This window comes from Arachis ipaensis, chromosome B5 (genome assembly GCF_059453495.1).
Source record: "Arachis ipaensis isolate K30076 ecotype BB chromosome B5, ASM5945349v1, whole genome shotgun sequence".
NCBI lineage: Eukaryota > Viridiplantae > Streptophyta > Magnoliopsida > Fabales > Fabaceae > Arachis > Arachis ipaensis.
The window spans coordinates 30926344-30942308 of NC_142440.1; the positions used below are offsets into that span (position 1 = coordinate 30926344).

The window sequence follows — 15965 nt, forward strand, 5'->3', positions numbered from 1 at the left end:
AATAACGTAATATACAACTACAAGAACAAATTCGAAACACACAAGAGATATGCACAAACAAGTATGATGCATGTCTAGCCCTGGTGCAAGTAATGAGCTCATCCGTCGGTTTTTGACCCGTTCCCGACATTACATCCTTACAGAAATTGTCTCTCGTTGCCATTGCTTCGGGGTATAGTGCCTGGTACATTCTTGAGTTATAGTGCCCGCACGCTCTTGGGCTATAGTGCCAGTACCATTCTTCGGCAATCCGCCGGATAAATCGATGATAAGAAGAGTCATTGGTATAGCAATTCAAACCTCAATCATCTCATCACATAATCAAATACCTTTCAAGATATAATAAGTCTTTATCCAGAATACCATAATTTCTCTAAAATAATAAACTAAAACAGAGTGGGTCATGAGATTTAACTTTAGAATCACTTTTCCAAATATTTCATAGTTATGCTTAAATTCTATAAATACTTTTAAAAATATACATAAATTTGTCCACAAAAACAAAATACATAAATATGCTTAAACTTTGAAAAATAGCATATTCTGCAAGTTACTTTAATTAAATTGATGTACTTTAAAATCACTTTAAATAACTCTAAACTTCTATAAAAGAGACCCAGTCTTCACTGGTTACTTTGTAAATTATTCAAAATATTATACAAATTTTCAAATACCCGAAACTTATTAAAATAAGTATATTAGGTACGGTTCTTCCGTTTTCAAAATAAAACCTTTTTCGTTCAATTAGAGTCATATTTTTTCCCAAAATCGTCTTCCACTTAAAACCCTTTTATTTCAAACCAATTATTTTTCTTCAAAAACCAAACTCAATTAATTTCAATAAAATTTATATATTTATAAATAAATAATTTTATTCATTAAATCTTTCTCAAAAGTCAAGCCTCTGCTCCTTTTTACTCGAAATCTCCGTTCAAAAGATTCATTTAGTTGTAATTAATTCCCAATCAAAATCTGACCATCAGAATCCAGTTATATACTATTATATAACTCAAATCTCTGCCAATTATACAACAACATCATCTCAGTGCCTTATTTCTCAATATGGCCAAAACACAACAACAAATCCAGCAGCAATTCAGCTAAAACTTTACAGCCAACAAACACAGATTTGAGCAACAGATATCAACAGACAGCAATCCAACCACATATATCAATTAGTTCATAATTTTAATCGATTAAAGAGTCAAACCCTACCTCTGTGAAGCACAGAACATACACAAGATACCGGAGGTTCTTGGAAAAGCAAAAACAGAGCAAAAACGTCGAAAACTCGGTGGTTCCTCCCCTCCCTTGGTTCGGCCAAACTGGTTCCTGGAAGAGGCAGCTCCACTTCACGATTCCACTAAACAAAACACACGTCACCGTGTAGAGGATGAAGATACGGTCACTTCTATCATCAGAATTTTTGTGGGGGTTACGGATATCAAGAAATCAAGCTTGGAAAGTCTGAAAATCAACAAAAATCTTCCATTCTCCCATGCATGGCTTCGGCTGTTCTTGAAGGAGAGAGAGAGAGAATTTTGGGCTTTTATATCACTTGATTAGTGACTAAGTGTCACTTAATCAAAGGGGAGGAGGCATGCGTCACGACACGTGGTGCATTAAGTGTTGTGTATCACGATTTTAAATCGCTGAGCCAGCGAGGTTAATTTTTAAATATCTTGAAAAGTAATTAAGGTAATTAGACATGGTAAAAACTCAAATAATTATCTCAAGTGGTGGTATTTAATTAGAATAAAGATTGGATAAATTATTAATGTAAATGACATTAGTAAATTCAAGTTTTTTAAATCTTCCAGGCCCAATATCAAGTGACCGTCCTTGGTCAAATAAAATTAAATAATAACATAATTTTAATATTACATTATTATTAATTTTATTTAAAGATCGCAGAAAAGCTTATCATAGACGTTGCGCGAACAAAACGTAAAACTTGCATATGCGACTCTAACGAAAAAAATAGGATGTTACATTTCACTACCAAATAATAAAATAGTTCTAAATATGCTAATTGACATGTGGTTTAATAGCTAAATAATTTTTCGGTTTGGTGACTTACAAAGGTTTCTCTTAACAGAAAGATCCCAAGACCAATGAACTTGAAGTTTTATCGTTTGATTTTAATCTCTGTGAAGCTATTGCTACTTGGGAACAGGTAAGCAACTTACTATGTGTGTTCATGATCCTCTAAGTAATAATGAGTTAATGACACAACTTCCTTTTTGTAGGTTTTATTCTTGCATTCTAAAAGAAATTTATAGTGTTCTACTTTACATTTTGTTGATGTATGATGTGAACTGATTATACAGGTTCAGAATAGTACTATTATACTGACCAAGGAATTTATTGCTTCTTTACCAAATGGATGGGAAGACCATGCGTGGCGTATGATCAATAAAGGAATACTCCTGTAAGTAAACAATTGATTGCTATTTTACTAACTGTGCAATCTTGGTAACATATATTAATGAAGAACATTGACGGTTTAACTCAATCATTAAAAGTGAATTATAGTGTTACACTTTACACGTTGTGTTGTATAATAATATAAATTTGTGGAGTTTTTTTTTTTTTTAATTACTTCTATTTCAAAGTAAGCATAAATAACAACTTGATTTTTATGTTTTGTCCTCTTCTTCGATTTTTCATTATTATCTAATAGTAACAATCAAAATTGAGGATAGCTTTTTAAAATTTCTGAAGACATTGTAAAGCGATATTGCAAATTGAGCCGTGCAAAAAAGTGGTCATAACATAGAATTAAGTTGTGGAATGAGTTCTATGATCCATGCATGAGTAGACAAGCAATAATTGATAATGTTTCAGTTGGTATAGACAGAGATTAATAGGCATCTTTTGTTCAATATCAGTTTCTACTTTTTACAATGGTTTTAAATTTAATATTAATACGTGATCACTTTTCTAATCTTCATTTTTCTTTTTTGATAGGAGATGTGTAGGAGAAACATAAGAGTTAGCAACCAGCAAACAATTTCCCATATTGTTGGCTCAAAATCCATCTAAAAAAAGACATGAAATAATATGAAGCATAATTCAAGTTTTTGTTTTTACTAAATTATCATATGCTTCTTAACTTTATTTTATATTCTTTACATAGTTTTTAGAAACGGGACAAAAAATTAGCCGTGGAGAAATGTACATAGAAACTCATAAGAAGAAAGATGGATCGTTTGTGACTGATAAAGTAAGAGATATAGGGGTAAGTTGAACTTATTAGTCTATTTTAGTAAAAAGTGTAACTTCAGATTCCGACAAACCTTAATGTTATTTTGTTATATTTTCGTTGTTTAAATCTCAATTGTAGAAACAAATTGAACTAGTTATGACCCAAAATGAGAAAGATAAATATGGACCATCCACAAATGATGTTATTGGCAAAGTGTTTGGAGAAGAGCATTCTGGTAGGGTGCGATGCATAGGAATAGGAGCAACACATACTAATACTTTCAGAAATGCCAATCGTCCTAGCCAGTTAGCTAATTCTTCTACTTCAATGTCTTCTACAAATTACTCCCAAGCTGATTTTAAACATTTGGAGTCTAAATTTGATGGGACATTGATTGCACTGAAGACTTATTTCCTTTCTAAAGAAGGAAGAATTCCTGTTGAACTTACTAGTATATTTGACTAAGGAGCTCAGGTAAATTGCCTTTTCTTGTCGAGTTTATGTTACATTAATCATTTTGAAAATTATGATAAATGATAATTGTTAGGGATAAGTACTTTTTTCGTCCCCAAGGTCTGGGGTCGAAATCAAAATCGTCCCTGACTTTTTTTTCTTATTAAAATCATCCTCAACGTTCAAACATGCTTTAAAATCATCCTTTCTCAAATTTTTGGACCAAAATACCCTCATCATCATCATTCTCCTCTTCACCTTCCTCACCCCACCACCTCCACTGCCACCAACATTACCACCACAACCACCATCAACACCAACACCACCACCACCACCACCACCACCAACACAAATACCACCACCAATACCAACCAACACCAACACCAAGAACACCAAACAACAACAACAACACCATACCACCACAACCACCATCAACACCACCACCACCACCACCACCACCACCACCATCAAGCCCCTCACCGTAACTCCCCACCCCTCACCCCTCACCCCCTCACCCCACTCCCTCACCGTAACCCCCCACCCCCTTCCTCATGCCCCTCTCTTCATGGTCATCATCATCATCATCAACAGATTTCATCAACAACAACAAATTTTATCAAAATCCAGAAATTCAAATTTCAGCAACAACAAATTTCATCAAAAATCCAGTTCACAGAAGAAGAAGAAAAAGAAGAAGAAGAAGCGGTGATGCGGTGCGGTGTGGTGCGGCAGGACGGCAGGGCGGTGGTACGGCGGTATGGAGAAGAAGAAGAAGAAGAAGAAGAAGATGGTCGTGCGGTGGTGCGGTGCGGTGCGGTGCAGCAGACAGCAGGGCGGCGGTGCGGTGTGGTGCGGCAGGACGTCAAAGCAGCAGAAAAGGGCGGCGGTCCCCCTTCTCTCCCCCCCTCCTCCCCCTTTTTCTCGCGGCCTCCCCTTTTCTTTCTCTCCCCAGTCCCCACCCCCTTTTCTTCTTTTTTTTTATTTTATATTTATTTTATTTTATATTTTTTTAATAATGAAGGGTAATTTGGTAAAAAAAATAAAATTGAAGTAAAAAAGGACGATTTTATAACGTTTTGTAACGTTGAGGATGATTTTAATAAGAAAAAAAGGTCGGGGACGATTTTGATTTCGACCCCAGACCTTGGGGACGAAAAAAGTACTTATCCCTAATTGTTATATTGAGCTACTGTTCTAACATTGTTAGTCTCGTATATTCTAACCTCACACCCCACTCTTTTCAATTTATTGTTCAAGTTTTTGACACTTGAAAAGGTTAATGTCTTTTTTTTTTAATTTTTTTTCCTTTAAATTGTTATTATAGTGCCATAGATGTTGGCAATTTTTATGTTGACATTTTTGTTTTTAACTTATTTTAGGCTAATGATGTTAAGAATGAAACTATTACACCAACAACAGGAAGAACATCATCAGGTGGAAGCAATAAAAATCGTGAAAATATTGTTTAGTGTTGCTTTAAAGATTGATTAGTTGTTTATTGTTAAACATTTTTTAGGATATTATATTGCATTTTTTTACTAAACAAAAACTTATTCAAGTAGTGAACTTATTAGTGGTAGTTGTGAATTTATTCAATTTTAGCTTGTTTAATTTTTAGGATTAGATATATAAAGACAGTGGTGATTAAGATATTATGCATTTTATTATAATCCACTCTCAGAGTCTACCTCCGCTACAAAACCACCCTCTTCCTTTTCCTAGCCTTTGAGCAACCAGGTGGGGGAGAAAGCGGCCGTTGCACTGGCTCTCTTAGTTACGCTGCGCCCCGGTATGACCACGTCCGCTTTTTTCTGCCCACAACCCTTCCTCCTTTTTTCCCCATGGAAACTGGGGATCAAAAAGAACCAAATGCCAGTAAGCCCTCCACTCCAGTAGAACGACGTTGCTTTAGCTTTCGGGCGTCAAAGCGTAAATCTGTAGGTTTGGGCCAAAGAATCCCATTTGCTTTGGTTGCTAGTGAGTGAGGGAATCGAGGATGGGCTTATGACCTCGAAGCTCTGGCTTACTTCGCTTCGGGGCTATGATGAGGTGAAGGCACGTATTCGGATCTGACCCTAATGTCCAACTATAGGTCTTACCAAAAGTCCTGGAGCTCCGCTCGTTGCTTTGAAGCCTACTCTTGCTGGATTTCAAGCCGGAGTGCTTATCGATTTACAAAATCGTGAGAAAGAGGATGAAAGGAACGCTTATTGGTTTCGTTTCGTAGCCCCTCCTGCCGCAGTGCGCACTAAGTCAACCGACCTCAGGGGGACCCTCCTTAATGGAGCTCTATAGCCTTAGGGACGAGCTCCATGAGAGGGGAGTACAATCCCATGCTTTTCAAAGACACTTAGTCTAGTTTGCCAATCACTGTTCTTCCCTTTTCATTAGAATGATCAACATACCGGCTTGACCACTGAAAACACAGGTTCGAAGAAAGGAAGAAATTATTATTTATTTTAATGGTTATGAATTAGATTCATATTTTAAAAAATTGTACTTATATTAAATTTTGTCTTCTAATTAATATTTTATAAAATAAAAAACTATATATATGCATAATATAAATATTTTTGCAATTTTATATGTGCAGTACATTTTAAATTGCGGTGGTTTACTACACCAACAAAAGAAAAATTACCGCAATTTATTTTTTAAAATAGCGTCGATTTAAAAAAAACCTATAATGTATTGCAGGACACCTAACTGTGTTGGTTTACTAAACTGCTATAATGCAATTTGTGGGGGTTAAAAACCGACGCAAATCTAAAAAGAAACCTCGCAAATTACTGTGTTTTTTTGTAGTTTGTGCATATTTGTTTTGGTTTGCTAATTGCTAATTGCTAATTGCTAATTGTAATACTTGCCATACATGCTCTCTAATTGTATTTGTTTTGTTTTTATTATTATTTTTGATTGATCCTATCGATCTGAATACTGAACTGAGCAATTGTAATATTTAGGAGAAGAGATGATGATGTATTAGAAATTATTGAGACTAGAGGTAGTTACAGAGTTGAGATTTTAGCAAATTAACTATGTTGGGATTAGTTAAGACCCTAGGCTTGAATTTCTGTAAAGTTGGACATTAGAATTGCCTAGTGAGTTCATGTTTCTTTTTATAGTCTTTATTTGGAACTATTACTCTACCAAGAACCTTCGAGTTCTCACCCGTCATGGATTTTCTATTTTTTAGATGCAGGGCGTGATGCACCTCGTGAGTGTACAGAATTCTGTTAGTGAAGCGAAGAATACCTTTTGAGATTTATTTTGATTTTTGAATTCTCTCTGCCTTTGATATTTTATTGTATATTCTATATATTCCTCTTAGAGATTTATATTTAGAGAGACAGTATGTCTATTTTTGTATACTTTCTGGTTTTGTAATATTCTAGCCGACCTGTTGTTCGCGGGTAGACTAGTAATTATTATGTATCTTATTCCGAACTTATGTATATGTGTGAGTGTGTGTGCGTGTGTTTTGTTCTTGTATATCGACGCTTCTTGCATTAACGTGGTTTGATTGTGGATAACAGCTATTGATTTTGTTTATCTTTCCTTCACTGCTTCTTAGTTATATTGTTATTCCTCTAGTATTATGTATGTATCTTTTTTTAAGTGTCATAATGCCTCGCCACTATTGATTTCCTTCAACTATTATTATTGTTACTTGCTAACGGCTCTTGTCATGGAATTTAATTCGATTAATTCTAATTAGAAAATTATGTTTTTGGGTGTTTTCACGATTTTAAAGTAATTGTTTGAGAATAAATAATTACGTTTTAATTAAGATTATAATTGGAAAATAAAATAATTTTTTATTTTTTATTTTTGAAAAAAGTTTTAAACTTAAAAGGGGGGTTAAAGTTAGTTTGGAAATTTGGTTAAACAAAATGAGTTTTTTAATTGTGTTAATTTGTGAAGTTGGTTGGGGAATTAACTTGTTTGAATTGAATTAACAATGAAGAGTATAAATGAATAATTAAAGTTTTAAAAGCTAATTAATTATCAACTCAAGGGTTGGGAATAGGAAGTGTGAAATGAGATTTGAATGAAGCTAATATAAGAGTTGAAGGAGAGAGATAATTAAGGAAGATGTAATTAAGTTGTAAAAGAATTGTGAGATAAGAGCAAATGAACTTCAGCTATAATCTAACTTGAACTTGAGAATCTTGAAAGTTTGGTTTGTTAGCTCCTTAAAGTGACTAATTAAAGAAAAATATAATGAGATTGAATGAGAAAAAGATTGAGGTGGATTATCGGTGATGTGTTTGAGTTAGCTTGAGGTAGATTATAAATGATTATGTGTATGGGTTAGTTTATTTGCAGCATTAACCTCGAGCATAGGGTATTGTGTTAGACACCCCATATCCCACAAGCCATATGTAACGGCCCAAGTCTAACCTGGTGAATATTAAAGTATGCAGAATGGAAGGTAGAGTTGAGTTGATGGTTATGACAAAAATTATGTTGTTATGAGATCATTAATAAGGAATGAGTCTTGACTTGAGGCTTATGACAAAAGTAAGAATTTATGAGATTTATGATGAAAGTTATGATTGAGATTTATGCTAGCGATTATGATTAATGATGAATTTGATGATGATTATTGGTTGGCAAGACAGAGGTTTTATCCCGCTTACATGATTATGAAATATTTTTATGATTAATACGATGGTTTTGGGTGATGAGGATTACGATGAATTTGATTATGATGGTTTTGATTGATGATGATTATTGATTGGCAAGGACGTAGATTTGTCCTGCTTGCATTATTGATATTATGGGGATGGTGGTTCGTTCCGCCCACAATGAGGATAGTAGCTTTGTCCCGCTCACGGATAAACAAGTTGTGGTTGAGGATTCCCTCTCTTGTTTTATGATAGACAAGTGGGGTTGAGGATCCCCTCACTTATTACATCAGGAGATTGGATAAAAGGTTGAAGATTCTCTTCGATTCAATTTTTGATTGTGGTGTGAATGAGTTAGGTTAAGGATTTTCTATTGTTGCACTACAATCTCTCTCTGATTGTGAAGTGTAGTGGACACTATATCCCAGATAGTGTGGCCTCCAGTGAAAAGGTGACAGGGCACTCTCCCTCTGAGACTAGCTTATGATAAGCTTGGGATGTTCCTCCTAGGGATGTATGACAGAGAGATGATCTCCGGGTTAGCTACCGGATGTGTCGGGTCTCGTAGTATAAACGACACATGAGCTCACGACCAGTAGAACAGGCATGCATCATATGCATTTGTTTGATTTATTTGGGTGTGTATTTTATTGTTGTGTTGTGTTTATGTGATTTCTCTAACTATATGCTATTTGTTATGTGCTTTACATGTGTTTGCTTTTGTGTATGTGAATTGTTTGATTTGATTGTATTTGTTGGTGTACGGAGGTGATGGAGGTTGAAGCGGATTGATTTCAGATTGCCCTTAGACTCTGGTTTATGTGTTGGATGGATAAGAATAAATAATGGTAGTTTGTTAGGTAAAAGTCCTTAGGCATAACTTTGATTCCTAAAGAAAAGACCTAAAGATTTACTTTTATTTTTTCCAAAGCATATATAACTAAGAGACTTTTGGATATATAATGTTATACAACTAAGTGAAAATGATTTCAAAACAAATAAATAAAGAACGCAAGCTTTCATAAAGATAAACTTTTCTGAGATGTGTGTTGATCAGATGCATTTATTTTTATTAAATTTGTGGCATTCCCTTTTCCTACGGAGGACCTTCGGGTTAGGTTCTTACCCCCTACAATCTTATATTTTTTAGAAAATAGACGAGAAAGCCTTTGAAAAGTTTAATGAGCATTGGACGTGTAATAGTTTATTTTGAGGATTAATTTGTATCTAGTTATTATTTTTACTCACCTTTATTATTGGTTATGCTTTTATAAAGAGGGATAGGAATTTGTAATCATGATATATGTTTGTATATTATTTGTATAGACTATGGTTGTAAATAAAGAATGCTATTAATGATGTAAATGTATATATATGTGATTTGTTTTTAGAAGGAAATAAAATGTACAAAAAAAATTATACAGGCTTTAAAAGAAAAGTTTCTAAGGATTTCATGTAAAAGCTCCTACTAGCTATATATAGAAGTAGTCATAATATTCTCACTATCAGAGTGGCACAGTTGGAAGCGTGACATTCTAGTGGTGAAGGTATTACACTATCGATTAAGTTCTAGTGTTGTTTTTTAAATTTTAGTAAGAGCATTGGATTGTATTAGACATATGAACATATTGTAAAAACAATTATATGAATAAAATTAGATTGGCTGGTTTGTTGAACATTGAATTGTTGAACATTTTACTTTTATATAAAATGTTGTCATGGGTTTAATGAATGATATATTGGCTTCTGCCAAAGAATTTGAACTACATCGCTAATTAAGTCTTGTTACTAATAAATAAAATCAATGGAGCAGGACTTGAGAAATAAAACGCATCATCATCATCATAAATTCTTATCGCCAACACTTCATAAATTTTTATTACACCAACATTGCTAAATACATAATCATCAGTGGAGTAGGACTTGAGAAATAAAATCTTATTGCTAACAAATTCTTATCATACTTAGTTTTCCCCTTATATCTTCTATCCTAACCTCGACAAGAATTTAAAAGAGAAATTACATAAAGTAGTGAAATAAAATTTGTTTTTGACACTAATTGCTTAAAATATGAAAGTTTTAGTTCCTAAGATTAATCAAGAAATGGGTTGCATTAACAGTATCATAGAGTATTAGGCCAATTCTACCACCAAACCAACTCCCCATTTGGCTTCCCATTAGAAAACCAAGTCTGCCAAGCCTTTGTTCCCCAAAGAAGCCACCAACATATGAACCAAACAAAGAGCCACCTTCCCTAATTGCACCCTGATAGAGAGAGAATCACGATGGTTCGGAGATTTAGCAAAACAATTTCTACGTTGATAGCATAGTCCAAACCAACAAATAATCCTCTCAATCAAAGTTTAATTTTCAAATCAATGATTAACCAAGATTGAGAGTAATTCAACCTCGGGTCGTCTTCCCTTGGGATGCAATTGAAAGTGTTACGCTCTTGGTTGTGAGGACAAAAGGGATTTTTGGAATCAAAGAATAAAAAGATTAAAAGAACTAAGCAATAAAAGAACTAAGAAATGATCAAAATTGAAATCAATGCAATTAAGAAGGAAACAAGATCAAAACTAGTGAAAATGCTAAGATATGCATAAAAGAGCCTTGACTTGGGAATGAGGATCCAAGGAATCCTATCATCGCCATAACCACAACTATGGCAACTATGATGAGTCAATCTCGCTTAGTTAACCCCTAACATCGAGGAATAAGTCAAGCAAGCATAATTGACCTTAATCCATAAGTCCTAACTAACTTACCAAACTAGTTGATAAAAAGCTAGCGTCAATGGAAACAAGAGTCAACTAACTACCCAAGAATTACCACTAAATGTTGGACATTATGACTCTAGTATCCTAGGAACTCAAATCCCAAGCCAAGGTGTGAAAATCTACTCAAAACTCATAATTAGCATTTTCACAAACACCTTGAGGGCATAAAACCAAAACATGGAAAATTGCAAGGACAAGTAAGAGCTATAACCAAAATATTCACAATATCAACAATTAACATTCAATCAAACATAAAGGAAGCATAAAACATTAAATTCATCTATCAAAATTCCAAAAAACCAAAATTGCATATATAAACAAAGTATCTTGAACCATAAGAAAATAAAAGCAAAAGTGGTGGAATTAAAGAGAAGATTAAGGGTACTTACAATAAAGATTAACAAAATCCAAAATCAAAGCTTTCTATAAAATGCTACAATGGAGATGGAAATGAAACCCTAAGAGAGAAATTCTATACTACTCCTACTCCTACTCCTATGGAAGCTTCCTAATACTAATGAAAACTAAAACTAAACCTAATAAAACCTAATGCTTGCATATGTCTTCAATCCCCCTTGATATAGCACTTCTCATTCAGCATTGAGCCGTCAAAAACTGGGCCAAAGGCCCCCAAAATCGCGGATCACGTGTTTCATTAATGAAACCACGTGCAGGGACCTGTGCGTACGCACACTTTACTGCTTGTTCACCTATGCGCACGCACACTTGTTTATGTGTGCTTTTCCTTATTTTCTTCATGTGTTCTCCCTTGTACATGCTTTCTTCCACTTTTGCCTAGCCAAACTTGCCTAAATGACCTGAAATCACTCACAAAACATATCACGGCATCGAATGGCATGAAAGTGGAATTAAAATAACAAATTCAGGCACAAAAATGTATGTTTTCACATTTATGTCCAAATTAGGGAGAAATCACAAAAGTATGCTATTTTAGTGCCTAAGTGTGAGTTTATGTGATGAAATCCATCCAAATCAAACTAAAATATATCGGAAAATATGGACTCATCACGCCCTCTGCATCACTCCCACCATAATACACTACCTCATAGAAGTCCCATCCAACAGATATCATGGGACCTATTACGCACTGAGCCTTCTGCAAAGCCAACTTCGCTGCCTTTGCGCCTTCTTTTTCAGCATGCTTCTCTGCTAATGACTGTGCCATGCCCTGTGACTTTGTATCGGTTAGTGCAAATTTTATTTGCTTCGTCTTTGCTTTCTCAATATGTGCAGCTCTTAAGCTGTGAAAATACAGCTTCGTACTTTCCTTCACACTGCATGCTAGACTTTCATATCCCATGTCAAAGCAATTCCACATTGTAAAATTTTCACTCTTGGATGTTGCATTATTAGGAACAAGCTTCCCGCATTTCTCATCTTGAAAATATAATGAAATTAAAAACTATTATTTGAGATTGTTATAAATTAGAATGTTTCCATGTTGGAAAAACACTCCACGTCATCAATAATTTTTATACCTCATTTTAATAATTATTAAAATATGCATCTCTCTTAAGAAAAACTTAGAAAGAAATGAAAACAACCACATGCTAATTCATTGAGCCCTAAACATGTTATTCAGAATGTAAATCAAGCTTAGGAACAATCATAAAAACATAGAACAAATAATGTAAACATAGAAACCATACAAAACAATACAAAAACAAGTACAAGGCACGAGAAGAGAAGACCACCCATAAATCACGAAAATGCCTAAACCCATAAACGAGAAGAAAACTTCAAACACACAAGAGAAGAGAAGACAAGAGAGAGCATCAAAGAGGAGAAGAAGATACAGATGTGAATATGCAACTTACCTGTCCAATCTCTAGCTACCAAATATAATACTAAGTCCCAGTCTCCCAGTCTTGGTCTCAGTACCTCAAAACAAATGCTACCTAAGCGACTGGAGGCATGTATTAAAAGTCTATTAGGTCGTGTGTTTGTTGATAAGGTGTTTCCAATAGGAACCATTGACAATGCATTGAAGGCTATCTGGGGGAGGCTAGATGGATTTAGATCAATGAAGTTAGGATCAAACTAATTCCAACTCTTCTTTGAGAACGAGTTAGATGTCCTTAGAATTGAAAATGGATCTCCATGGCTCTATAAGGATTATGTTTTACATGTTCAAAAGTGGACATATGCTAACTCTCAAGACTACGAGGGAATTAGTTTTTTCCCATTTCTGGGGGATTCCAGAAAAATTCAAGACTGCTGAAGTTGGTTGTAAATTGAGTGAGAAAATTGGTGAGATTATTGATAATATCTTTTTCTCCATCAGAGAAAAAGAATCCAGAATCCTTAAATCTAGAGTTTTGATTAATAGTGAGAAAAATGTGAAAGACTCGATTCGGATGGCTGCTCTAGGAGGTAAGGTGCTGGAAATTTGATTGGGATATGAGCGTATTAAGATCTTCTGCACCTATTGTGCTCACCTTGGACATCATTCAAAGAATTATCAAATCTTCATGTCAAACTCTGCTTCAGGTGATATTAAAGTGGAAAGCATTGGCGACTGGGTCAAGACTGATTAGATAGGGAAAAGAATTGACAATGACGGTAGTGATAATGCCAGCAATTTTAGCAACCAATAATCTAAGCCTTCACAACCAAGGAAAAAACCTGCCTCTTCTTAGTTGTTTGAAAGCTTCTCTAAGCTGAATTTGAAGGATGAAAGGAACGAAGCCCCAACAAGGAGTGTAGAGTCCCCCAGCCGAATTTCAAAGTTAGCTTGGTAGTCAATGAAAAAATCTTGTTCTCCTATTATGTTAGAAGATATCATAGGCTTTATGAATAAAATCCAAGAAGATAATCAAATGACAGCAAAAAGTTAGCAGCAAAAAACTACATCTAAAACAGATGGCAAGATAGAGTCATAATTCGCTTAACCAATTAGGTGGGACAAAGCGAAGAGTCTCTAATAAAGAAAATGAGCTTGTGTACAAGATGCAAGTTGAACAAGAGCTAATTGCTGAAAAGAGGGTGGAGGATGCTAGCCGGTAAATGGCACCCAAAGACCCATTAAAGCATAGTTGTCAGAACCGAACCGGTGATCGAACCGGTTAGGTCACTGGGTCACTGGGTCACTGGTTCAACCGTTGGGTTACTGGTTGAACCGGTTGACCCGGTCTTATGTAAATAAAAAATAAAAAATAGTCAAAAGTTTAAAATTAAAATTTAAAATACATATTTTTACTAACATTTTAAAATATCAAATTATTTTAAAACAATATGGAATATGAACAATAAATATTTTATTATTTTTACTCTATCATAAATATTTTTATTTTGTTTTTATATTAAAATAACTATTATTTTTAAATTTTAATAATTTATTAATTAGTTTATATCTTTTATACTATTATATACTACAAGTATTTATTAAAAAATAATATTAATAGATATTAAATAATTATAAAAAAATAAGTGAGTTTATAATTATTGTTAAATAAAAATATAATTAATTTAAGAATGAGTGAGTTTATAATTAAAATTAAAATAAATTAAATAAAAGTAAACTTTTTGATGGAAGATATTTATATCTATTATAATTTGCATTAATTTAAATAGAAAACATAGTGGTCTGGTGGTTGGCGAGCCTTTTGGTTTCCTTGAGGGTAGGGGTTTGAACCTTACCTCAAGCATTTTGGAAATATTTTCTCCTAAACGGTTCGGTCGGACCGCCTCACCGAGTTTGACCGGTTCGCATCGGTTCAAACTAAGTTTGACCGGTTTGTACCGGTTCAATTTCTTACACGGTTCAAATACCGGACCGGACCGGTATAAGGTTCGGTTCACTGGTTTTCCAGTCGAACCGGCCGGTCCAGTCCGATTTTTACAACTATGCATTAGAGTGTTATCATGGAATTGACAGATTTTAAAGAGACCCCTTCACAACGTTAAAGGGATTGTTGAATCTCACTCTTTCGAGTTGGTTTTTCTTTACGAAACAAAAAACCAATCTCAACACATGGAAATGAAATTCAAGGCTTGTGGCTACTCTAATTGGCAAATTGTTGATCCTTTAAGTAATGCGGGTGGACTTGCGTTGGCATGCAAGGATGGTTTTGTTGTTCAGATTATCAGTTATTCTGAGTTCTATATTGCTGCCTTGAAAAAAGATGTTCCTTTCAACATTGAATGGAACTTTGTAGGTATTCATTTAAACTGCAATGATAGTATTCAGCTATCCTGGTTCCAAGAAATCTCTTTGGTGCTCTCCCAACTCCAAAGTAAATCAGTTATTGTTGGTGATTTCAGTTTTATTGTTGATCAAGGTAAGAAATTTGGTGGTAATTCTAGTTCTCATTTTTCTATTGTTACCTTTAATTACTTTATTGGAGATAACACATTGATTGATTTGGGAATGGTAGGTAGACCATTACTTGGAATAGCAAGCGTAGGAAAGGTGAACTAATTCAGAAAAGACTTAACAAAGTGCTTATTGATGAACCTTGGTTCCAATTATACTCTCAACCTACGGTCTTTGGACTATCAGGTTCTGATCACACCCCCTCCTTTTGGACACTAACTACCAATCAAAAATATCAAAGAGGAGATTAAAGTTTCAATCCTACTGGTGTGATGAAGAACAAATTAGTAACTTCATCTGCAAGGCCCAAAACTCAGATATAGAAGGTTCAGTGATGTTTAGATTATTTCAGAATATTAAACTGGTTAGACACCGATTGGTTCTCTAACAAAAGAATAGCTCTACTAATTCTAAAAAAGAGATTGTAGAAGTTACTGCTCTCCTAGAATAAAAATAGGCGTCTGGCATCATATATAGGAGGCACTGGATTACTTGAGCTTGAACAGCAACTTGAAAAAGTATTTTTGTACGAAAAACTTTACTGGAAAGACAAATCT

General features: G+C 34.4%; 2 protein-coding genes across 2 annotated transcripts; one reads left to right on the forward strand and one right to left on the reverse strand.

The window, feature by feature from the left end:
- The first annotated feature begins 3175 nt into the window (after positions 1-3175).
- Positions 3176-5152, forward strand: LOC148563751 (uncharacterized). Its single transcript, XM_088486567.1, has 3 exons — positions 3176-3241; positions 3347-3513; positions 5041-5152. Exons 1-3 carry the CDS (start codon positions 3176-3178, stop codon positions 5150-5152), a joined length of 345 nt encoding a protein of 114 aa, XP_088342693.1.
- Positions 5153-10371: 5219 nt separating this feature from the next.
- On the reverse strand, positions 10372-13067 carry LOC107640475 (uncharacterized). Its single transcript, XM_088486929.1, has 3 exons — positions 12911-13067; positions 12103-12470; positions 10372-10557 (listed from the first exon to the last, which is right to left on the reverse strand). Exons 1-3 carry the CDS (start codon positions 13065-13067, stop codon positions 10372-10374), a joined length of 711 nt encoding a protein of 236 aa, XP_088343055.1.
- Between the last annotated feature and the right edge of the window lie 2898 nt (positions 13068-15965).

What these genes read in the sequence shown, in the direction of transcription:
- LOC148563751 (XM_088486567.1), top strand. Translation starts at nt 3,176, where the DNA reads ATGTACATAGAAACTCATAAGAAGAAAGATGGATCGTTTGTGACTGAT. An exon ending in ATAAAGTAAGAGATATAGGG is followed by an intron (nt 3,242 to 3,346) that starts GTAAGTTGAACT and finishes TCTCAATTGTAG; the next exon opens with AAACAAATTGAACTAGTTAT. An exon ending in AATGCCAATCGTCCTAGCCA is followed by an intron (nt 3,514 to 5,040) that starts GTTAGCTAATTC and finishes AACTTATTTTAG; the next exon opens with GCTAATGATGTTAAGAATGA.
- LOC107640475 (XM_088486929.1), bottom strand. Translation starts at nt 13,067, where the DNA reads ATGGTTCCTATTGGAAACACCTTATCAACAAACACACGACCTAATAGA. An exon ending in GGTAGCTAGAGATTGGACAG is followed by an intron (nt 12,471 to 12,910) that starts GTAAGTTGCATA and finishes TATATTTTCAAG; the next exon opens with ATGAGAAATGCGGGAAGCTT. An exon ending in GTGGGAGTGATGCAGAGGGC is followed by an intron (nt 10,558 to 12,102) that starts GTGATGAGTCCA and finishes TCTCTCTATCAG; the next exon opens with GGTGCAATTAGGGAAGGTGG.